The 25,439-nt window shown below is 46.9% G+C and overlaps 1 protein-coding gene across 1 annotated transcript in view; it reads left to right on the forward strand.

Moving 5' to 3' along the window:
* The first annotated feature begins 9,449 nt into the window (after positions 1-9,449).
* SNX19 (sorting nexin 19) overlaps positions 9,450-25,439 on the forward strand; it is a 36,174-nt gene continuing 20,184 nt past the window's right edge. Inside the window, exons 1-8 of the mRNA XM_081843081.1 lie at positions 9,450-11,876; positions 12,634-12,772; positions 13,758-13,858; positions 15,385-15,504; positions 15,957-16,087; positions 18,953-19,049; positions 19,859-20,054; positions 22,681-22,810. Coding sequence (XP_081699207.1) covers positions 10,239-11,876; positions 12,634-12,772; positions 13,758-13,858; positions 15,385-15,504; positions 15,957-16,087; positions 18,953-19,049; positions 19,859-20,054; positions 22,681-22,810 — 2,552 coding nt within the window. The 5' untranslated portion in view covers positions 9,450-10,238. The remainder of the gene's footprint in view (positions 11,877-12,633; positions 12,773-13,757; positions 13,859-15,384; positions 15,505-15,956; positions 16,088-18,952; positions 19,050-19,858; positions 20,055-22,680; positions 22,811-25,439) is intronic.

Consider the following 25,439-nt stretch of genomic DNA (forward strand, 5'->3'; position numbering starts at 1 on the left):
TAAGGCATCTAATCATAAGCCTGCATTTTTATCAAAGCTTCTATATTTTGATCAGGGCCTGAATTTTAAAATGAGCTTAAAGATTTTCAAATGTTTCATGCCAGGCAGAAGACTAAAAAACCTTGGCAATGTTTTTTCTCCTAGACAAGGGGGCCCCCTGATTTATAGCAGAAAACAATTCTCAAAGTCGTAAAAAAGGGAATTACAGGCTGAGAGCGAGGACACTGACCTTGCATGTTACAGAAGATAAAAAAAGCTGAGAAAACATAAAATTAAGAATGGGTAAATAGAAAAATAATACCATGTGCCTCCCAGTAAAATGAGCCATATCTTCTTCCTAAGGTTAAAAGGCCAAGAGCAAATGGAAAAGAAAAGCAACTGGTCTGGCTGGAAGAAAGAGAGCATTTTTGGGAAAGTCTTTTCTAAAGCTGTTTCTTTCTTAAACTGAGATCCTTTTAAGATTTCTTTTCCTTTTAAAAGGCTACCTATGATAATGTATGAAATATATTAGCTTAAATGTAATTATGCAAAGGATTTAAGAAATGCTAGATTCTTATTTCATAGAGTCATATTGCAATAGGAGACCAGAAGGGCAAATGAGCTGGCGATAGCGTATGGGTGAAAGAGTGGAAACGCGATCCACTTGCACCTAAGTGGCGTGGACCTTACACCGTCTTGCTCTCTACTCCAACAGCGGTGAAGGTAGCTGAGGTGACCCCCTGGATTCATCACTCCCGTTTGAAGAAGTCTGAAGGCAGTTGGACGTGCAAAGGTAACCCCTCTAATCCTTTAAAACTGACTCTCTCCAAAAACCCCTGTATCTAGCCCTACCGGGAACGGGCTAGGTCACGGGCAACATTTAGACGACCGGCCTGCTGCAGCCACAACCTAGAAGCTGGCTGACCTGCGCACGCCTGAAGCTTGAGGAGCGTCTGAACCAGCGACTGTGAACGGGAAGATTCTCTTATACAATTGATTGACTGCCCCCTTGTGGAACAATTATAAGGGATATTACTCATTGGGGATCCTCGGGATATATGTTTTGGTCTTGGTGGTTCCCCATTTCTGTCACTGGGGGAATTATATTGGGGCTAATATTTATTTGCTATCACAATAAGGTAATCTTTTGTGGAAGGAATGCATATGCTAGGCATCAACATGATTTTATTATTAATCCTGATCCCTTGGGAAGGGGAAGGGTCCTTGAATCTGACCAAATTTGCTAAATATGGATTCCGCCATGACCACAATATGTGGGTAGGCTTAGCTGAGATGGTAGCCAATGTTGCAAATAGGACTAATTGCCTTGTTTGCTCTCTTGGGCCAGGTGATTCAGAGGGAGGTATGCCCTTATTACCAATACCATTAAGTGCCATTGGTATGGTAAGCGAAATGCCACACCAAACAGAAGTACAGAATTTCCCCGGATGGAACTCAACTAAACCAATACGAGTTATACCTGTGCAAGGGGAAATCTGTGTGCATAAATCATCAGATGCAGCTGATCCTACCATGATAGGCTCTTCTCATTGTCACTATACTTGGGATTATATTAAGAATAGTCAAACCTGGGCAAACGGTACTACCTATCGAACTCGGAATACCTTGCCCTGTGCACCTCCTTTTATTCATGCATGGAAAGTGGTATGGAACATAACTGTGACAGAAAAAGGCAATCTAACATACTGCACTGTGAACTCTCTACCCCTTTTGATATTTCGCCTTTTGCACTCCACGTACCAAAAACCTCAGACCCGATGGTTGTGGTGGATATGTGGAGAATGGGCATACAAGAAACTCCCTTCCAAATGGAGTGGGACTTGTTTCTTGGGATGGGTATTACCACCAATGTGGATTATGCCCACTAGTTCGGCCAAGCGTACACGAAGAAACGCTGATATTTCTCATATAGCAGGAGGAAGTACCCAAAGTTGGAGCGGTACTGATGATTGGCCACCAGAGCGCATTATAGCCTATTATGATCCTGCCTCCTGGAATCCTGGTGAGCTCATACAAGGGGCACGGGATCCTATTTATAATCTAAACAGAATAATTCGATTGCAAGCAGTAGTGGAACTTGTAACCAATGCAACGGCCCAGAGTTTGAGACTTATTGCACAACAGTTGGATGAAAGTAGAGCCGCCATTTTGCAGCTAAAAATGGGAATGGATTATGTACTTGCCAGGCAGGGAGGCCTATGTGGAGTCTTGAACTTGACAGGGAATGCCTGTTGCTTTAACATTTCTGATAATGGTGAGGCAATCCGTGTGTTGGCCACAAAGATGGAGAATATAGCACATGTCCCAGTACAAACATGGGAAGGATGGGATATGGGATGGCTCACCAATTGGTTACCTAATGTCGCAGGACTCAAAGGGATACTATTGTCTTGCTTGTTTTTCTTGACAGTAGTAGTAATGGTTTTATGTATGATGCCATGTATCATTTCGTGTTTTAGAAGTACAATTAGCAAGATGATTTCAAATGAAACTTTACCTCATATCATGGCCCTATACAGAGCTTTACCTCAGGAATATGATGAAGGTCAAGCTATCAAGGACACTTGGGATGAAGGTCCTTGAGCTTGAAAGGGGGGAATGAGGCATCTAATCATAAGCCTGCATTTTTATCAAAGCTTCTATATTTTGATCAGGGCCTGAATTTTAAAATGAGCTTAAAGATTTTCAAATGTTTCATGCCAGGCAGAAGACTAAAAAAACCTTGGCAATGTTTTTTCTCCTAGACAAGGGGGCCCCCTGATTTATAGCAGAAAACAATTCTCAAAGTCGTAAAAAAGGGAATTACAGGCTGAGAGCGAGGACACTGACCTTGCATGTTACAGAAGATAAAAAAGGCTGAGAAAACATAAAATTAAGAATGGGTAAATAGAAAAATAATACCATGTGCCTCCCAGTAAAATGAGCCATATCTTCTTCCTAAGGTTAAAAGGCCAAGAGCAAATGGAAAAGAAAAGCAACTGGTCTGGCTGGAAGAAAGAGAGCATTTTTGGGAAAGTCTTTTCTAAAGCTGTTTCTTTCTTAAACTGAGATCCTTTTAAGATTTCTTTTCCTTTTAAAAGGCTACCTATGATAATGTATGAAATATATTAGCTTAAATGTAATTATGCAAAGGATTTAAGAAATGCTAGATTCTTATTTCATAGAGTCATATTGCAATAGGAGACCAGAAGGGCAAATGAGCCCAGCCTCCTGCCAGACAGGAGACGCCATCGGGCGCTCCTGATATATGGTTGTCAGGCCTTTTTGTTTAGAAACCTTCAAATGAAGGAGATCTTTCAATGTTGATGTGAACTCAAGATCCTTGACATCTGTTTAAGATAAAAGTTCAAGATAAAAATTTAAGATTAACCATTTGTTTTGGAAGGCAATAGGGCAAGGAGGGCAAGAGGTGAGCTGGTAATTAAGATTCCTTGTTGAGACACATGTAAGATATATTATTACTTATTTGTCATTTATAGATAGCTCTTTGTGTCCCATAAAAGGGCGAAAGGAAATGGGTGTATCTTTTGTGATTGGTTCTAGCAAACAGCCAATAGGAATTTCAACTAGGCTGATTGGACAGAGGCAGCCAAAGGAGGAGCAAGGGGGCTGGATTAAGGAAATATAAGTGCTGGCCAGAATGGCAGGAGGCCAGGCCAGAGCTTGGTAACCATGTACCACTGTGCCTCTCATTTATTTGTCTGACAAATAAATTACTATTTTAATTTCTCTATTGCTGCGTTGAATATTTCATTCCAGCTAAGCGTTAACCACAAGCAGGGTGCTACACTATAGCCAGGGTTCGTTCTTGGTTTAACACTCATGGGTTAACACTCAACTAAAGAATCATGGCAAGAAAAATTGATGGACTATGCAGAACTGGCAAAACTGACATACAAGCTACGGGACAAGGATAACTGTGACTTTAAAGATGAATGGGAACCCTTTACAAAGTATTTGAAGACACAACAAAGTGAACTGGACTCTTTGGCTGGTTTTGAATAAACATTCACAAACTTTTTATTGATAATAATCAGCTAAATAGTTTGAGGATTTATACAACTGTGTAACATGCAGAAAACAGCATTTTTAGAGAAATCAAAGACTGGAACTGAGGGAAGTCGGGGGGGTGGGGTGGGGTTCTGTGGGGGGAGGGAGGGGAGGGAGGAAAAATGGGGGGAAATAAGGATGATATGTTTCTGGATAAAATGTTTTGTTTTAATTTTGAATAAAAAGTTATTTTTTAAAAAACAACACTCATGGGATGTTGGTGGGGCAGATACTATGCAAACTGGGCCACCAGGTTTGTTGTTGTACAGATAAAACAGAGAGGGGGAGAACCACGTATGGCACCTCTTCGGAGGAAAGGAACAATAGAACTGTAATAAATAAACCGGGTGAAAAATTCTGTGCTGGACACAAGCTTGAAAGTGCCACGCATTTTGTACAGTACTTGCCTTGTAGAGATTCTTCCAAGCCATCTTTGCTCAGAGCAAAGGGCAGCTGCTGTCTTTCAGGAAGTGTAAATGCTACCAGGAGAGGAGCTATATCACATCTCAAACTCCCAACATAAGTAGCATTAACACCTCCTGGGAAGAAGAGAGGACCTTTCCCTCCTTTGTTCCCTTGGGCCTCGCAGAGGTTTAGAGTAGGAAACAACTTTGCGTCTTTATTTCGATGGCACAGCAAACATTCCTGGAGTCAGTCAGTGTTGACAGAAATGGATAAATCTGGGTTTCCCCAGTGCTTTTTTTTCTAAAAAAAAATGTTTAGGGTACTCTCATTTTGACTCAAGAAAACCACCATTTCATAGTTCAAATTGGGGAAAATAAATACAGTAAATGGACAAAAGTACAAAGATTCACAAAATGATTAGGGGTATGTGTCCCCCTGAATCCCCCCCAGAAAAAAGCACTGGGTTTCCCTCATTGTATTGGTTCCCCTCCCCCCCCCCACATATTAAGTGCAGTTCTCCACATTTTCTTAAGTTCTCCACATCAGTTAGTGATTTATTTTTAAAAGACCTCATGAAAACTGTTTAGCATTTCAGCACAGATTTCTCCTACTACACGGATTTGGGGGGGGGGGAATTTTGCCTAATATACCCATTTCTGCAAAGCCATTTCACCATATACGGTGTAATTTTAAAGGCTGTTTTAATAAATTTATAGGTATACATTTATAGACACACTTTAACCTCATGCGTACATAATCTTGGCTGCAGGACCGCATTGCAATATCTGGAGAAGTACAAAATGCTAAAGGACGACTGTGCTTCGGTTTTGTTTGCGAGTTGCATTGGAAAGCGCAAATCAGGTTCAGGTTGCCTTTTGACATGAACTGAATCACATCCCTAAGTGCAAACAATACCAAGCTGTATGGACTACAGTGGTACCTCGGGTTAAGTACTTAATTCCTTCTGGAGGTCCGTTCTTAACCTGAAACTGTGCTTAACCTGAAGCACCACATTAGCTAATGGGGCCTCCCGCTGCTGCTGCACCACTGGAGCACAATTTCTGTTCTCATCCTGAAGCAAAGTTCTTAACCCGAGGTACTATTTCGGGGTTAGCGGAGTCTGTAACCTGAAGCATATGTAACCCGAGGTACCACTGTAGTGGTCTAACTTAGAATAAGGCCTTCGTTCTTATGCTCGAAAGGCAAATTCCTTCTCTTTAACAGCAGGGGAAGCTGCCTAGCCTGAGTCAGGTTGTTGATCCAGCTCAGGACTGCCTACACGGACTGGCAGCAAAGGCAATCCAGGGTTTCAGGCAATGGATATTATCAACTCTACCTGGGGATGCCTGTTGGGATGTGAATAGAGGAGAGGATATCTATCTTTATTAGATACTAGCCTTTGTGAGTTCAGCAGAGTGCTATCCCTTTGCAGCTTAAAAGGGAAGCTTAGATAGACTGGTTTTAGCCTTTTATTTTCTGTAATCCAGGATGCTTTAAGGCAGACTGAATTCGCCTGTTATTTCCCCCTTTAAACCATAATCACACAAACAGTCTTGTAAAAGGTAAAAAAGATAGCATTTACACACTCAGAATACTTGTGGAAGAGTAACAGATGCAGCAGCTTTGTTCAGGCAGGCTTAAAAGGAGGAGGAGGAGGAGAAGAAGAAGAAGAAGAAGAAGAAGAAGAAGAAGAAGAAGAAGAAGAAGAAGACGAGGAGGAGGAGGAGGAGGAGGAGGAATTAATTCTACCCCACCCACCTGGCTGGGTTTTAAAATGGTAATTCAGTTACAAATACATACTTAAATCTAGTTTAAGATGGAACGGCTGTCCTACCTCACAGGGTCGGTGCTGTCCCAGGAACCTCCTGACTCGGTGCAGAGTTGGAAAGCCATAATGGTGGGATGCTTATGTTGGTTCTGGGTGGGCATCTGACCTGTGCTTCTGGAACCGCATCAGCTTCCTCAGTGCCAGGGACGGAACCTGCAACCTTCTGCATGCAAAGCCAATGCGCTCCCACCGAGCTGTGGCCCATTCCCAAGAAAACATACAGTACCTTTTCCCAGGCAGAACAGCACAGGTCCTTGTTCCTTCTGTCCCCAGTCTAATAGTGCTGAGGTGAGTTTTCCTGATGTTCTTTTGGTGCTTAGAACCCTTCCTGGGACTGTCTGTCGGTGTGCTGCATACAGCGATGTGGAAACCCTGAGACAGCTTTAATAGGTGCAAACCATTAAAAAAAAATCCCCTGGAAATCCCCTTCTTGCCCCTGAGTAACAAAAGTGCCCAATTTAACTCCATCCCTCTACCCCACGCGAATTCCAGCGTTCTTTCCTAAAATTCACAGGTAGTTTTCCAGCAAAAGGAAAGGGCTTTTTTCCTCCTGGCTAGGAATAGCCTCCCTTGGGGGAGGATGAGGCTGGGGGATTTTCACACTTGATGTGCTCTGGCACTGACTTTCCAGGGAGTTTCCGCAAAAGATTGTATAACACGTTCAGCTGAATTGCTGTTGCTAGCCCCCACCCCCCGGCCACCCAAAAATAAAATAAAATAATCATCTTAACAAGCTCCTAGGAGGCAGTGGCGGTCTGTGCAACAGCTTGGAGCAGTAGTGATCAGTCTGGAAGTCCCCAGTCTCAAATCTCACCCCAGCTGCATCACTAAAGGGCCTTAAGGAAGTTTGCGGCAGGTGCAACTTCTCATGCGCAGCCAAGCGAGATTTGCTCTTGCTGGATCTGCAACTTGCAAAGAAGCCGGCATTTGGGCAGGAAGCTGTGTCCTCGTGTCCCAAGGCACAATAAGTCAAAGGCTGTGGCTGCTCATGGGAGAAGGCACTCTGTACATGCTCAAGGGCGCTTTTATAAATCAACGCTTCCTCATTTATAAGGACTGAACTCTGCAACTCAAAATGGGCTGGGACACGACCAGATAAGATGGTGGGAAGGCCTGGGTTTTCTAAGGGGATAAAGGCAAGGGCTGTCCTCCGCTTTAGATCAGCACTGCTGTGTTCAAGGACAAAGGGCAGTGAGACAACCAGAAGACCACCAAATCTAGCATTGGCCAAAGACACCAGGTGTTTGGAAGGTCCCCTCACTGCCCTGACCATTCACTGCCAGGCCTCCCTCCAGATGCTTTTCATGTCTGACTCATTTAAGACTCTATAGAATCTTTATTCCCAATACAGTGGTATCTTGGGTTACATGCGCTTCAGGTTACAGACTCCGCTAACCCAGAAATAGTACCTCGGGTTAAGAACTTTGCTTCAGGATGAGAACAGAAATCGGGCTCCAGCGGCGCGGCGGGAGCAGGAGGCCCCATTAGCTAAAGTGGTACTTCAGGTTAAGAACAGTTTCAGGTTAAGAACGGACCTCCAGAACGAATTAAGTTCTTAACCCGAGGTACCACTGTACTGATGATGGGACTCATTGATTGGAGAATACTTTTTTAAAAAAAGTCTTTATTATTTGTAAAAGGAAGCTTTGTATGAATTAATACTATATTATCCCTCTGTAGCTGTGCTGTATCTTCGTACTTTGGTCCGTCCAGGCTGTTACACTTTTTAACATTTTTTTATTAGTTGTTTCCTTTCTTTTGTTACGTCTGCACTTTATTGTTGATGTTAGCAAATCAATAAAATACTTCCAGGCTGTGATGCTGTATGGTTTAATTTTTTAATTCTTTGTTTTTTTTATGTTTGCACGTTTTGTTCCTTTGTTAACAAATCAGTAAAAGGTGGGTGCTTTTATTGTAATGATCTCTGTGTTTTAATAGATCGCACCCACCCACCCACTCACTCCCATTGCTTTAATTCCTATTAATGTTTTTTAAAGTTACACACACACACACACCCCTCAATGTTTTTCTATCTTATATGTGAGCTGCATTGAGTCTGTCAAGGGAAAAAGTGTGATATATGCATGGATGAGGCCAGGATTTATGGGGGGGGGGGCAGGCATTATGTTGAGGGGGAGGCAGAACCGAGTTATCTGCAACACAATTGGTCAGTTAGTTAAGTATTTTTTATTTACTTGATGGGGGGGGGAGCCCCTGCCTACACACATATCCCACCTGGGATAGCTCACTCTGTAGAGCATGAGATTCTTAATCTCAGGGTTGCAGGTTTGAGCCCCTCTTGGGGGTGAACGATTCCTGCACCGCAGGGAGTGAATTAGATGACCCTCTACAATTCTAGCAGTTTAGTCATGCTGGCCACATGACCCGGGAAGCTGTCTGTAGACAAACGCCGGCTCCTCGGCCTGAAAAGCAAGATGAGTGCCGCAATCCCATAGTCACCTTTGACTGGACTTAACCATCCAGGGGTCCTTTACCTTTTACCTTACCTTACAAGCCAAGCTTCTTTGCCTCTTCCCAGCCCCAGCTAAGAGGACCCCTGTTCTATTGCTCTTTTACACTCATATTTACATGCACCTCCAGTCAAGGGAGGGCGGAAAACCTGCCCCCTTTCGCCTAACTTAGTACTCCAGTTAGTACTTTCTGGGGCAATCCGTCACCTGCACAGTCATGCAAAGAGATGCTTAACAAACCTTGGGCTGGAGACACTAACTTAACAAGGAGATGAGTCTGACTACTTTTGCAGGCTCTTTCTCAACAGAATCTCATCTTACCGATATGAAATTAAATGCATATAATATTATATATGCAATTTTACAATTCACACACGCACGCACACACACAAATCAAATTTCTTCTATTCTTTTTTCTTTTCTCCCCCCCCCCCCCCGGCCCCTCTTCTATTCTATTCTAAGCCGAAGGACAGGTCTCCTCCAAACCATCCATATATATGGGGACACACACACACACACACACACACACACACACACACACACACGTACAGTATTTGAATGAAAAATGTGGCTCGTTTGGAGCGGAGCTTCCCAGCGTCGGGCGTCGGTCGCCAGATGGCACTGCTGCCGCCTCCGCCGTGGCTCTGCCGCTCCGCCTCGCTGTCCGGACGCCTCTTTAGCAGCGAGACCCAGGAAGCGCCCGGAAGCCCGGCCGGGACTCGGAGCCTTCCTGCGCCGCCCTGCCTACGCCGCTTTGACCCGGGCGGGCCGGCGCGGCGAGAAGCTGGGCGCGCGCTTTGGGGAGCCCCCGGGACTGGCCTGCCGCGCGCCAGGGACAGGCTCTGCGCGCTGCAAAGCGAAGCGGGAGAGGCGGCGTTGAACGTCTAGCTGCGCAGGAAGGCAGCCTCGTCGGTCTTCGCGAAAACCAGCAGCCCTCCCATCGCCACCTTCCCCGGGGTTGCTTCAAGGGGGGAAGAAGTTCGGGGAGTTCTTTCTACGAGAGCCGTTTGCTACCTCGCAAATACCGAGCGCGGGAGAGGACGCTTTGCATTTGCAGCTTGCGTGCTTCTTCTTGTTGTCCTTTTTCTTTGCCTTGCAACTTTCCCCCGTGCTCCGCTTTGTCTTGTCAGCCTTTCCAGGCAGCTTAAATACAGTAAAGCTTTGCCCTGAAGCCAGATGGTACTTGCAGGCTCCCTGCTGCTTTAAATCTATTAGCGAATATAACAATAATAATAATCGAAAGAAATGCTTCTTTAAATCCAGCTTGGGTGAGCTTTCTTTGATAGCAATGCTTTATTCACTGGAAAGAAGTGGCTGAACTAATAAGCCTTTGCTCTGGCAATCGCAGCATCCGCGCTGCCATAAATATGTGAGCACTAATGCTGAAAATAATAAACATGCCTATTTCAATCCAAGCCTTCGCTAGCCAAGGGAGAGCCATGCTATTTTATTAAATAGGAAGAAGTTGGGGGGTGAGACAGAAAATGCTAAGGATCCGGGATCCGGGTGCTGGCTTGGGCGACATGACGGGCAGCCGGAAGCTGCTAGCTGTGGGGGCTGTGCTGGGATGGCTGCTAGTTGTCCACTTGCTGGTCAATGTCTGGTTGCTTTGTATCCTCTCGGGGCTGCTGGCGGTACTGGGTGGCTGGCTGGGCTCCCAGGCAGTGATTGGGACCAGCAGCAGAGTCCACCTGGAGAGGTTCCTCCTCCTCGAGAGCAGCCCTCCGAACCCTGACGCGGAGCAGCAGCTGGACAAGGAGATCGAGGGCATGATCGGGAAGATTGTTCGGGATTTCGTGTCCTCCTGGTATCGGTCGGTGAGCAGCGAGCGGGGCTTCGAGGACGAGGTGAAAAAGGCCATGATGGGCCTGGCTGTGGAGCTCAAGAGGCGTATGGCTTTGATAGACAAACAGGCTCTGACCCAGAAGCTGCTCCTGCTTGGAGGTTGCCACCTTCAAACTTACAAGAAAGCCCAGGAGAAAGCGGAGATGGGGCAGAGCTCTGGAGACCCTGCCCAGAGGGCCGATCACCTATGGCGAGCGTACTCAGAACTGTCAGAGCCCCACGTGGCCGTCCAGAGCCCCGCCAGCGAGGTGGATTATTCTCGGCGCATTGTGGACTTGCTCCTGCGCGTTCTGGTGCCTGAGCCACACCTGGAGACCAGGACTGGGCGCTTTGTGGTGGTGGAGCTGGTGACTTGCAACGTGCTGCTGCCCATGATCAACAAAATGGCGGATCCCGACTGGCTCAACCTGCTGCTGATTGGGATTTTCTCCAAGATCAAAGCCGCTGGAGGGAATGAGAAGCCAGAGACGGCGCCAGCCCTTTCTCCATGCCAGCCTGCGGTACCCAGTTCATTGCCGCTGGCCTTTCTGTCGGAAGCCGCCCCGGAGAACAGGGCAGTTTACCCAGGGAATTCCGAGCCGTCGATCGGAGATGCGCTTGACGGCTTGGAGTGGAGGGAGCCGTTCAGCAGAGAGCTGAGTGCTGACTTGGATAGTAGGAGAGTTAGCACCTCTTCCGTGCCCTGCCTCCAGTCTGATACCCTGGAGTCCTTCTTCCCCTGCGAAGACCTGGAAGTTGAGTCTCCAGTGTCCGAAGTAGAAAAGGACTCTTCAGGGCTCATGCCCCGGGAGGAATTCCTTGTGGAGTCCCTCGCCGCCCTGGAGGGACCTGAGAGCTTGTTTCAGGAGGATGGCCTGAGTGCCAAGGGCAGGTACTCGGAGTATGCTGCCGGCTCCGGCTCCGAAATGAGACCCCGAATCCCCTCCTTGAGCCCCTGCCCCGACATCCAGATCGAGGCTGCCGAGGAGAAGGAGGAGACCTTGGCTTCGCTGACGGCTCTTTTGGAGGACTCGGAAAAGACCTTCCTCAGGCGGCCGTCCTACCTGGACAAGGAGCTGGTGGCTTCCGAAAGCCTGGCCCACAGCCCTCAAGACCTTGCCCAGCTGCCGGGGCTGCTGTCTTCGTCCCCCACTGCCCCCTTGGGCACTTTCAGCTTTGAGCCGCTCAGCAGCCCTGATGGGCCTGTTGTCATCCAAAACCTGCGCATAACTGGCACCATCACCACCCGAGAGCACAGCGGGACAGGATTCCACCCCTACACCTTGTATACTGTGAAGGTAACTCAGTCGTTCCTCTCTTCTGGGTATCGTAAAATCCTAAGAGTTGGAAGGGAACCACGAGGGTCCTCTAGTCCAACCCGCTGCAGTGCAGGAATCTTTGGGCCAACCTGGGGGTGTGGAACCCACAACCTTGAGATTAAGGGTCTCATGGTGTACTGACTGACCTGTCTCACTGAGTCAGTAAGCGGAATCTGATGCACAAGCATTTTTCTAATGTTTTTGTAAGTCTTGAAAGGTCAGTTCTCTAGAGCAGGCCTTGGGTTCCCTGATGTTGTTGGGCTCATAGCTCCCATTGTCCATGCCGCCTGGGAATGGTAGAGGTTGTAAAAAAGAACATATGGGGAATCAAGATTGGAGAGAGCTGAAAGAGGAAAAGTTGCTTTATCCAGGGACATTGGTAGGCCTCTTCCTACCTCTTTTTTCTCAACGGTGACACAGACCATTCATAACTCTGAGCAGGGCAGTGGGGTGGGGTAAGTGAAGACAAGCTGCAACAATTAATTATAGCGTTCTTCGCTGCCCCTCTAAGGAGCCATTTGGGGTGTAGCTTACATATTTGAGTTTCTAACACTTATGGGGAGTTGGGAATACAGATTCAGTTGTCTGGATCCAGCTCGCCACCCCTGCTTCTGGACCCTCATGTCTCCTGTGTTTTCATGTAGAAAGTATCCAGTGGCATGAAAATTCTTTCACCTAGTCTCTGGCTACATGTGGTTTCCTTTGATGACGTGTGGTCTTCTCTTTCCCCCCACAGTATGAGACAACTTTGGACAGTGAAAATGCCAGCGGCCTCCAGCAGGTAGCTTACCACACCGTGAACCGGAGATATCGAGAGTTCTTGAACCTGCAAACGAGGCTGGAGGAGAAGCCAGACCTGCGGAAGTTCATTAAAAGTTAGTGCTGAGTCTTGCTTTCTGCAGAAGCTCTTTCATAGGGTGGCCCTAGGCAAGTCTCCTATTTAATTTCAATTGAGTGCATATAACATTGCGGCCTTGACCTGCACCTCCATGGACAGCTGTGAGTCCAAAATGACTCCTAAGCTCCTAATGAAGACCCACCAACATTTTCTTCTGGTCACTGAAACATTCTTATTTCTGCTTTGTGCTTTATGACCAGCAGGGATTGGTACCCCACTCCTGTACCAATCTGGTACTCAAAGGCATGCACAAAGTGTTATTGCTGACCGTGCTTTTACTTAGGAAACTGTCCTATGCTGAGTCCATCTAGCTCAATAATCTTTTGCAATTCTCTTCTCCTGGAGACTCTCCAGAGCCTGATTCTGTGTATTCCAGAAGGCAGTATAGCACCTAAAAATAACAATCAAGCTGTCTCATGGTAACAAGGGATAAAGTAGTACAATTAGCATCATGTTATCCACCCAAGGTGTTGAAATGTGGCAGGATACAAGTTCAAATGGAGAAAATAAATTCTGCACTTCTGCAAAATCTCATGTCACGGACTGAGAGTGATGGATAATGTTAATTAACCACCAAAGATGGAATTTGAACTCTCGCCCGCAAAACTCACACATACCAGTTGCCTGCCACACCTCTCTTCCTCTCCTCACTGCCCCCCCCCAAAGAAAATAACCAGCTTCTTTATTTATCTTTACTATTAGTAATCAGAGCTGTAAGGCCTTTGCTTGATAAAACTTCTTTTGATATCGATTTTTTACCCCCTGGCTGTTCCTCTGTTGTGTTTGAGTTACGTTCTTTAAAATCTTCAGTTGCGTTTTTGTTGTTGTAAATTGCTTTTCCTTGGAAAAGCGGCGCATAAATATTTAAATAAATAAATAAATGCAACAAATAAGCTAATAGGATTAATGATGCATTGCAATAAGGTGTTTTTTCCCCTTCTTTGTTTTTTTCTAACCTCCAGATATTAAAGGTCCAAAGAAGATCTTTCCCGACCTTCCTTTTGGTAACATGGACACAGATAAAGTAGAAGCCAGGAAAAGCCTCTTGGAGTCATTCTTGAAGGTGAAGGCTCTTCTCTCCTGCCACGTAATTTCTCTTAGCAGGTTTATTTTATTTTTTAAATAAACCTTGCCAAAGAGACTTGGTAGGGTCACGGTTCAGCCATTTTAAACCAGGGGTCAGCAACCTTTTTCAGCCATGGGTTGGTCCACCGTCCCTCAGACCATGTGGTGGGCCGGACTATATTTTGAAGAAAAAAATGAATGAATTCCTGTGCCCCACAAATAACCCAGAGATGCATTTTAAATAAAAGCACACATTCTACTCATGTAAAACACACTGATTCCTGGACCGTCCGCGGGCCAGATTGAGAAGGCGATTAGGCCATATCCGGCCCACTGGCCTTAGATTGCCTACCCCTGTTTTAAACAGTGGGGTTTCCAGATAGTTGCTTGGTTCCCACAACATGGTAAGGCAAACCATGGTTTACTGGGGGCCACTCATAGGGGAACCAAGGTTTGCTCTTCCCCACATCTCATGGTTAGTGAGGAGAGTACTTAGCCACAAGCCTGTATCTGATCCAAACCTTGGCTTAGCTCAGTGTGGCACAGCAGCAAAACTACTAAGGAGGAGCAAAGTGGCCATGATCTCCCTGGGAGCTTGTTCTAACCTATGGATTGGCTTACTGTATTGTGCAAACCAGATCATTAAACCAAGGGTGGGGGGTGGAGTGAGCCCTGCCGCTGTAGTAAGGCTAGGAGAGACCTATGACTGCGGCTGCTTTCACATGGCAGTTTATTCAATTTCCCCAACATTTCCCAAACTTTCCGCATTATATTATATCCACACGGCATAAAACCCACTTACGAAAACCTAATGGGACATAGCGCATGTTAATGGCTCATTTCCATGTTGTCGGATTCCAGAAAAAAAATCTGTTCACAGCCCCCTTAGCCTGGAAAACCACAGCAAAGTTTCAGAGTTTGGGGTTGTACACCAGCGTGCAGTTATTTCCTGTTCTTTTCATGGGGTCATCATGGTGGAAAAACAAGCAGGCATTTGTGAAAAGGGTGAGGGGGGGCAGTGACGTGGTCTGTTGGCGTTCGTTGTTGTGTTGCACCACTCCCACTGGTGTAAATGAAATTTAGCACAGTATACTAGTATATCGGTGAAAAAGCCACAATTCCAAGATGCAAGAGGTCCTGCAGTGGCATGTTTTCAAACAGAGGTTGGATGGCCATCTGCCAGGGATTCTTCAGCCATGATTTCTGCATTTGCAGGGGATCAGACTAGATGACCTGTGGGGGTACCTTCCATCTCTACAATTCTATGGAAAGAGCATTAGGAAATGGGATAGAAGCCCACTAGCATTACAGTCAGGAAAGCTAGTGCAATATTCCCACATGTAAACCAGTTGGGCAGGGGTGAGGCACCACTGGCTGTTTTACATTACATTTACAATAGACCAGTGTTTAGGGACCTTCTACTTGTTTCCAGTGCTGGTTGTGGCTGTGGCTAACCCTGGTTAAAGTCTGCCCAAACGTGCTCCTAAACTGACCACAATAGCATTCGTCTTCTCCTTCTTCCAGCAACTGTGCGCTATTCCCGAGATTGCCAACAGCGAGGAGATGCAAGAATTCCTGGCCCTGAACACAGACGCCAGGATCGCCTTCGTCAAAAAGCCCTTTGTGGTCTCCAGGATTGACAAGGTAAGGGTGCTCAGAGCACAAAAGCAAAACATTAAAAAGAGCAATAAATCCCGTTCAAATAACCCAAGATCGGCTCCATACGTTTAAACCAGGGGTCAGCAAACTTTTTCAGCTGGGGGCTGGTCCACGGTCCCTCAGACCTTGTGGGGGGCCGGACTATATTTTGAAAAAAAAAATATGAACGAATTCCTATGCCCCACAAATAACCCAGAGATGCATTTTAAATAAAAGGACACATTCTACTGATGTAAAAACATGCTGATTCCTGGACCATCCGTGGGCCAGATTTAGAAGGCGATTGGGCCGGATCCGGCCCCCAGGCCTTAATTTGCCTACCCATTTGGTGTGAAAATGGGGAGAGCAGAACTTTGGCCCTGGCAATGTCAAAAGGTCTCCTGCAATCCCTATTTTAGCTGAATGCCCCTCTCCTCTTTTCCCCATCCTTCTTGCAGATTGTGATGAACGCCATTGTGGACACTTTGAAAACGGCCTTCCCCCGGTCTGAGCCGCAGAGCCCGACGGAAGAGCTCAGTGAGGCAGAGGTGGACGGGAAGCCCCAGAACGAAGGGAAGAAGGCTAGCAAGTAAGGGTGCCGCCGGGGCCCAATCCTCCCATTAGCTTTGAACATTGACCTTCTTTCTGAGTGGATAGTCCTTTAGTTGCTCCTTTAGATGTCACTAGATAAGCACGACCAAGAGAGTTTGTGTGAGAAAACCGCTAAGCATTTCAAGTTCATCGCTAGTTTTAACACTTCAGACTACAGAGGTATGGGGTGGAATTGCCTGCGTGGGAACTCAAGGAGAAGGTAGGCCCCAGAGATGAGATGATGCACCCAGAATTTCTGGCCTGGTTCACACATACTGAGCTAAACCATGATTTAGGGGGGGATTGCAGCCAGTTTGCTCCTCTGCGGCCTTTGTGCTGCTTTGCCACCCGGCAGTCGCGCATGTGCAGAAGCGCTAAATCGTGCTATGTGCAGAAGTGCCAAATCGCAACCTGCGCATGCGCAGACACGCCGCTGCAGGTTGTGAATGCTGTGGGTTGCGAATGTGCATCCCGCATGGATCACGCTCGCAACCCAAGTGTCCACTGTCCAAAGCTGGGAAAGTGCTCACTAGGCTTTGGGAAGAAGGCTGGAGGACTCTGGGACCCTTTTACAGGCCTCACACTTCCTTCCCAAATCTTAGCACCTCCTTATCCAGCTTTAGGAAGACAGTGGGAGGGCTGGGGGGGGGGGGGCGTCAAATGTTGCCCAAGGCCACTAGAAAGACACTGAGGGCCGCATATAGCCCTTGGGCCATGCATTGGACCACCCTGCATCCAGGAATGTCTTTAGGGCTTGACTTGGCTGAATGATTAAACTGGCACTCGTTGAGTGCAGAAACCAAGCTGTGCAAGGTTATATTTTTGGCCACACAAAAGGATCCTATCCTGAGTTTTCCACCGAGCGCCACATGTTGTTCGGAGGCGACCAGTCATGAAAGCCAGTGGACCCTCGGCTCCTTTATCTGGAGGAGTAGCTGGCTAGTTGGCAGTCAGTGTTTGCCATTACTGAACACGTGCAGGTCGATTGAGGCCGTCGCTGAGTCTTTGCTGGAATTAGGATTGTTGTCATCCCTGTGCTGGTATCTGTAGCATTTTATTTTTTTTCTTCCTGGAAAGAGATTTCGCTTCAGGAAAGCAATCCAACGGGGAGAATTGCATTCTTCCAAAACTAGAGAAATCTTGGCAGGAAAGGACATTCCTTAGCAATCAACAGACTTCTTGCTTTCTCTAGGAAGCCAATAGACCCCTTCCAAATAAATCGTGTCTCCTGACAGCCATAGACTTGACAGCGGATTTTGCAGTTATCAGATGTGTGTCTGGGTGCTTGGGAATCCTGCTTTTAAATTGCCCTTCCAAAAGCTGTGCGGTGTGTACTATTCAGTGTCCTTGGGAAGGAGCCCCCAGCTGTATATCTGCTGTATTTTGAATGAAGCTCTGGACACCCCCATACCAGAAAGCATATTTCTCAGATGGAAACAGGTGCAGAAAATGCAAAATTAATAAATCAGTGGGCTGAAACTGCTTCCTTGCAGATTGCAGTGTAAGCTAGGCTGGTTCTGGGTCCACACAAAAGCCTTATGTTTGAAGGCAGCACCTGTTTCAAAATCTTTCCAGTTTAGTTTAAAGATAACCCTGAAAACAGAGAGTTTTCAAGAATGGTTATGATAGTGTGCTGAGTTCCGTTTTCTATCTTTTAAACTATTGGGGCTATTTTGGGGTCTGCTAAATTAAATCTATCATAGTTGGGAATTTGCTCATCAGGTGCTAGTACCTGAACAGCAGATTGAGCAAGCAGGTTGTGGGTCATGCAAAACACTATTTTGAATAATGCTTTTTATAAGGTAGGGTAGGAGGCACTGGGAATGAGTTTATGGAACCAAAGGGCCCTGGAAAAAGCACTGATTTATATTATAGTAAAGATTTCAGCTACATTTTCCTCTGTACATATCAATCAGTGTCCTATTGCTTGTTTGTTTGGGTGGTGTTTGTTTGTTTGTTTGTTTGTTTGTTTTGGTGACCACCCTACATGATGCCACAACTGGGAATAGACCCTATTTTTCTGGCCTTTGGTCACTACCCCCAGCTTGTTCCTGTTGCTGCCTTTTGCAGGTGCCTCGTTAACATTTCGTTAGCAAGATTTTTCTATGATTCTTGAAGGTTCAACTCAATAGTAACGAGGTGTATGTACCTTTTCTCTAAAGCACATCAATGTAAGTGCACACAGATGAATGCTCACTTTGCCAATCTTGCAGTTGTGTCCTTATAAAACGCATAAAAATCTTTAGGCACTGTACACAGATTTTTTTTAAAAAACCAAATCAGTCTTTGTTTTTGGACCTACAATCTAGGAGACATAATCAAATCACAGAATTGTAGAGTTGGAAGGGATGCCAAGGATACCTAGTCCAACCCCCTGCAATGCAGGAATACGCAGCTGTCCCATAGGGGGATCGAACCCGCAACCTTGGCATTATCAGCACCACACTCTAACCAGCTAAACTATCCAGGCCGTACTAGAACTTGGGATTGCCCAATGAAATTAATTGCTAGGAGATTCAGGACAGGCAAAGCATTCCTTCACTCAGGGCATGTGGAAATATTTGTGTGAGAGTGAATGTTGTTGGTCACTGGGTTAAATGACTTGAAAAGGGGACTAGGTGCATTGGAATATATTTTATGCTAGTCATTCTTTTTTAAAGCTTTATTATTATTATCTTGTATTTTTGCACCTCTTTCCTTTATGACGTTATGTAAAATAACTTTGGGTACAGTGGAGTTCACCCATTCAGCTACCAATAGTTAAGTCAAGGAACCTGCCTGTGTGAGCAGCCTTGAGCAGCTCTTTGGAGGAAAAACGGGTTATAACAGGTAAATAACAATTTGGGGGTTTTCTCTTTTGCAGGCCGAGGCTGAGATTTGCATCCAGCAAAATTGCTCCGGTCCTGAACGTGCCTGGAGCGCAGGAGAAGATTGCATATTCTTTCAAGGAAGGCACCGCTGTAAGTGTGCACACCTGCCCAAGAAAATCTGAATCATAGAAGGGTAGAGTTTAGAAGGGACCCTGGGGATCATCCAATTCAACCCCTTGCAATGCAGGAATATGCAGTTGTCCCTTACGCAGATCGAACCTGCGACCTTGGCGTTATCAGTATCATGTTGTAACCAACTGAGCTATCCATGAATCCCTGCTCCCCACAGGAGCCACCCCACTGAGTTGCTTCAACAGGCAGCCCAGGACTGAGTTGTCTCCATTGTTCTTCATTTGATTTATTTCTATTAATTCAATTTCAGTTTTTGGTAATAATATTTATTGAGTTTTCCATTTTAATAATCCAATAAGAACCACATTAAAACATTCCAAATTACAATTAAAAAACCAAATATATTGCCAAATTATATATCTTTGGGTGACTTCCCATGCTCTGAATTTTGCGGAGTGCTAATCATCTAAGATCACATTGCATTTCTTAATTAGTCAATAAACCATTCCGATGTTAATCCTTCACTTAATTTTCATTTATGTTTACAACCACTGGTCTGTTCAAACTTTCGTCTTCATAGTTCTGTGTGAAATATTTCCCCCTGTTGCTATCCACATTCCAGCAATTTCATTTTCGATTTCTATCCTGCCCTGACTCTCAAAGGAGCCCCATAGTTATGATTTGCTACATTTCTATCCTGCCTTCCCCCTAAGAAGCTCCAAGTGGGGCATGTGGTTAACTCCTTCCTGCGTTTATCCTCACAACAACCCTGAGAGGTAGGCTGAGAGGCAGTGACTGTGGCAGTGACCAGCTCCATCTTCTCTCAGGTCTCAGAGTTCCTGTCTCTGGCAAGAATGGAGTCCTTCATCCAGAAGCAGGAGAAGCTGATGGAGGCCGTGTTTGACGAGAGCCCAGAGGGCGAGGGAGACAGAGATCCTAATGCCTTTAGACGTGCATCCAGTTTGGACATCAGGAAGCCCATGAAGGCACCACAGCAGCCAGCAGAGGGCAGCAGCAATCCTGGTAAAAATTCTAACCTGTGCGCTATTCCTGTTTCGCCTCTTACTATTGTTAACTGGCCACCCCAACCCCCACCAAGCCATGCATGGCATTCCAGGCATCTTGACCCTCCGCCAAGGTCTGTGCTCCTTTGCAGAACTGAAGACGCGGTGAAGACTGTTGTAGCTTTAAGAAATGTGATTTATTCACCTATTTACACCTTCAGTCTGCATGGAGTGTGCACGGCAGTGCAGCTGGACTGGGAGTCCAAGGCATCACAAACACCCTGCCTTCAGCCATCCTCCCCAAGATGGATCTCAGTCTTTTTTCCTCTCCCCTCTTCTTCCCAGCACAACTTGCTAAAGAATCTCTTTTCCTGTTGCTTCACATCCAGTTACCCTGGTAACCTTCTGTCTGCCCAGGCCCAAGAATTCCTCTCAGATGGAGAGGACCAACACCTTTCGTCATTTTAATGCCTCTATTCCAGGTGAGGCCCAGGCTTGGAAAAGAAATTTAGCCTGTCTTTTTCCACTGGGCTGTAATCTTCCTTTCAATACTCCAGTTAATCAAAATCCTACCATTTAATAATTTCTAGGGTTTAGAGGATTCCTCCCCACCCCCCTTAGAACACTATTATTACTGAATTGCTTTCCAGGCAATGTACAAATTACAAAACAAAAAAACAAAAAACAAAACAGCTTTAACTCTGTTAAAAACAACACAGAAAATGACAACAGATACATTTAAAAACCATGCGAAGCGGACACCCATGGCAGAGACCCATTCATCTGGCTGGGAAAGCCTGTCAGAACAAAAATGTCCTCAGTTGTTTGCAGAAGCAATGGAGAGCAGGCACCTGTTGTATATCTCAACAGGGATGCTGTTCCGCAGAACAGAGGCAGCCACATTAAAGGCCCTGCTCTCCTGAGTTAACTGTGGAGCATGTAAGAATCATAAAATTGTAGAGTTGGAAGGGACCCTGAGAGTCATATAGTCCAGCCCCTTACATTGCAAGAATCTCAACTAAAGCACCTGGGACACATAGCCATCCAAGCTCTGCTTAAAAACCTACAAGGAAGGAGAGTCCACAACATTCCAAGGGAGTCCGTTCCCCTGTCAAACAGGTCATCAGGGTTAGAATATTCTGGAGGGGGAGGCTCTTCTGGAGAAATGCCTGGGATGTGGTTTTCCAGAGATGTCCGGAATGTGAACCTGTTCTCTTCTGCTGACCTTTTGGAGTGGCCTAGCGGGCAGGGGAGAGGAGAGACAAAGCGGGGTAATTGAAGCCAAAACGTAGAGACGGATCCCAGTTGGACGCTGCTTCTCAGGAGGCCTGGCCTTCTGTTCCTCTAACATTCAACCCTTTCCCCGTATCCCTTCCCATCCTGAAATTGACTTATGCTGTGATGAGCAACAGAGTCATTAAAACAGAGCTGTTTGCTCTGTGAATGATGGTCTCCGCTGCTGAGTCAGGATGCTACCACAAGGTGGCAGCGGACCACCATGAATTAAAGGAACAGAGGCAATGGGGAATAGGCAGCCATAGCAAATTAATGGCATAGTTTGAACACTGACTTAAGGCTGCTCAATAGCCGGTCCCTCTGTCCCTCCAAGAAATGCTGTGAGCTGTAGTCATGCTCCTCATTGGCCCTGCTCCATATCCTCCTCCTGACTGGCTGGAATGTGCCCTTGAGCTGTGATGGGGCTGCTTGCTGGAGTGGATGGATGGAGAAGGGAAATTTCTTTCATTTGCATGGTTGCAATGGATAGATAAGCGCTGGATCTGTTGCGCCGCTCAGGTTTGCTTCTGGGTCCACCCGCTGCTGTCAGGTGACTCACAATGGCCTGAGAGCTGGTACAGAGCTGTCCTGATGGTGGCTTACTTGGAGTCAGGCCATTGGTCCATCTAGCTCAATATTGTTTGCACTGGCTGGCAGCCCCCAGAAGGTTGCCCCTGAGAGGTGTATACACACACACACGCGCGCGCACCTCGCCTGTGAGAAGGGGAACACAAAGATGCATATCCTTGGTTGGGCTCGATTAAAAAATGCTTCTCTACTCCTGCACTGAAGCATAATTTAGCTTGATGAGAGCAAGTTGGTGTGAGCTGCGTTCTCCCCATGGTTATAGCTGCAAGTGGTTCGGAAGCTTTCGCTTGCAGTTTCAGCTAGCCATGGTTTACTGTGTTGTCCAAATCCTGAAAGGTACTGAAGGTTAACTATGGTTTGTCGAAACAAGCTGGGTTCATATCAACTAGGTTGACTTGTTTCGGGCATAGTTAATTCAGGTTTGGACAACACAAAAGCTGGCCTTAACTCAAACTGGAAGTTTATGAAGTTCCCCCAGCTGACCAGAAGTGAGGGGAAGGAAGTGTTAAAGCTGGACACTTGCTGCAGCTGATTCTTGTCACAGTAAACTGTGGTTTAGCACAGGGATGGGGAACCTATGGCCCTCTAGATGTTGTTGGACTCCCAGCTCCCAACAAGTCCCACTAGCTTGGCCATTGGTTGGGGATGATGGGAGTTGTAGCCCTGCAGTACCTGCAGGGCCACAGGTTTCCCAATCCCTAGTCTGGATGGGTGGACAAACAGCCTCACCTGGTGCAAGGCAGTTTCCTTACCTTACTTTTGTGTCACCTTGATTTTGGCAGAGTCAGAGACATTACTGGCGGATGTTGCCTTAGACCTCCTCCGCCTGGTTATGGTGGATCACTGGAGCTGGCTGTGCACGGAGAACATGCAGAAGGTCCTGCAACTGCTCTTTGGGAGCCTGATCCAGAGGTAAGTCATGCAACTGGAGGAAGAGGATTTGAACTCGGTGCTGAGAGTGGTCAGGCCATTCAGCTCTCTGTAGGCTTTGCCTGTAGAGCAGGAGTGGGGCTCCCATCATCCCTGATGGCTGGAGGGGCAGAAGGTTCTCCACCCCTTGCCTACATGTTTCTGCATTATATAGTAGAGTCCTCTCCACAAAGTCAGCTATTTCGACCCGGTATATGGAACCCAGGCCCTTCCAGGTGTTACTGGTTTACAGCTCTGACTGGTGGCCATGCTAGTTGGATCTGGCAAGAGCCCAGCATTAACCAAAAGGCCACAGGTTGCCCATCCCTGCTGATGAGAGTCAGATGCGCACTCCATCCAGGAGTAATCATCGCTTTATGAAAGAGATTTCAGCCTGGCCTACTTCACAGGGTTGTTGTGAGGAGAATACAGACAGGGAAGAGAAGCACGTATGCCACCTTGAGCTCTAGAGGAAAGGAGAAATAAAAATGTAAGGAATAATAAAAGAGACTGATGTTTAAGAAAAACCTTTCTCGGTTGTTAAAGTTCTTGAATTATAACCAACAACACCTTCTCCCGATGCTGAAAAGATCTGAGTTTAGAGGCCCTTGGGAGAGAATTCCAACCAATTGAGAGACCCTACAGAGAAGGCCTTTTCCCCAGATGAAACATCCCTGCCCTAAGGTATCTGACCTAGCTAGGGATGATGGGAGTTGTAGTCCAAAAGCAGCTGGAGACCCACATTTGGGAAACACTGGTGCCGGCAGTACTGAGCTGGACAGACGGATGGTCTGGCGCAGGAACATAAGCTGCATTTTCCTGTGTGCTTCACTGGCTCAATCAACACAAGCTTTAGTTGATTCGCCTACTGTTTGGGCCTTGGGCGATGGACCTTCTCTGGTGCTCAGTGACCCATCAGCCCTCCTCCTGCAGCAGACAGCCCCAGAGGACAACCGTCTGGGGTAGACGAAGGACAGCGTGTTAGCGGTCTGGCTTATTTGAGCTCCTTTGAGGCGTAGGTTGCCAAGAACCGCAGAGGTCAAGGGGATGCTGACAGGTGCTGGAATGCCCGTTTTCTTTTTAAAGCAAATCGGGTCAGGAAGAGTGAGTCGCATCTCCTAAATGGGCTTCTTAAAAGTAGATGGACCAGGCTGGAAACTGATACCCAGAGAGAGACGAGGCACAAGGGCTTTGAGAGGAATGTCATTGCCTGCTAATACGCTGGGCCCTGGTAGCCTGGGGCTCAGGTCATGCGGACTTGGTATTTATTTATTTTTTAAGAGAGAAGGAGTCACACGCTAAGTTCCTGCCTCGGCTTGGAATCCCAAGGGGGGCTCAGCAGAGAAAATGTCCCTTGCGAGGCCGTATTAGGCAAGGAACTGCAAAGCCAGCAACCTTTGGTTTCTGCAGCTGCGAAACGGGTCGGGAGCAGGGTGGCACTTTTCCCAGCATGGTTTGGGTGCTTTTTTGCAGCATGCTTTGGGTGCCCCCCTGCACCCATGCTTTTCATCTGCAACATGGAACTTGAATGAGAGAAGGGTTGCAGAGGGAAAGGTGTGTGTGAAAAGGCAGGGATGGAATTTTGCCGCAGTTCCCACCTGTTGCTTATAGAATCTTCCAGGCTCTGTCCACAAGAAAGTTTTGAACAGGTGAGACGCTCTGTTCACAGTCTGAAGAGGAGAAGGTGTCAGGATGCTGGGAGGGGGCTTTGATGCAGAGAGATGTTCAGAACAGGCTCAGGTGAGAAGGGCAGCTTGGCAAGCGTTGCGCATGAATCAAGGCAGGAAGATTGCTGCGGCTTCTCTCAGGAACTTGCTGCAACTTGGAGACCTTTCGAACTGAGCTGTAATTTTTTTTTAAGCCTTCAATGATAACCTCTCTACCCGAAAGCTGCAGCTGCTGCCTCATACAACAGTACAGTCATACCTCGGGTTGAATGTGCTTCAGGTTGAGCGCTTTCAGGTTGCGCTCTGCGGCAACCCAGAAATAACGGAGCGTGTTACTTCCAGGTTTCGCCGCTTGTGCATGCGCAGACGCTCAAAATGATGTCACCCACATGCGTGGAAGCGGCAAAATGCGACCCGTGCATGTGCAGATGTGCCGTCGCATCTTATTTTCTATTCAGGATGCGAACGGGGCTCCGGAATGGATCCCATTCGCATCCCAAGGTACCACTGTATATAAATGAAGAAATAACAGAACAAAAACCCACAATAGGCCCTGGCACTGAATGACAACACCCTCTTGCCCTGCAGGAAACATTTTCTATCCTACATTTTTTCTCCCTCCAAGGAACTCAAGGTGGCGTATGTGGTTCCCTATCTCATCATTTAATCCCCACAACAACCCTGTGAGGTAGGCTAAGCCAGGAAGCAGCGACTGGACACCCCCCCCCCAAGGTCACGCCCAGTGAGCTTCGTGGCTGAGTGGGGGGTTTCAACTCCCAGGTCCTAGTCCTCATTTAACCCCCACAACAACCCTGTGAGGTAGGCTAGGCTGGGAGGTAGGCTAGGCTGGGAGGCAGTGACTGGCCCCTCCAGGTCACAACAGTGAGCTTCGCAGCCGAGTGGGGGATTCGAACACAGGTCCTAGTCTGGCACCCCTAACCCACTGCACCACCTCCACCGTCTCT

Source organism: Podarcis erhardii, assembly GCF_964252035.2.
Source record: "Podarcis erhardii genome assembly, chromosome: 16".
NCBI classification, from domain to species: Eukaryota; Metazoa; Chordata; class Lepidosauria; order Squamata; family Lacertidae; genus Podarcis; species Podarcis erhardii.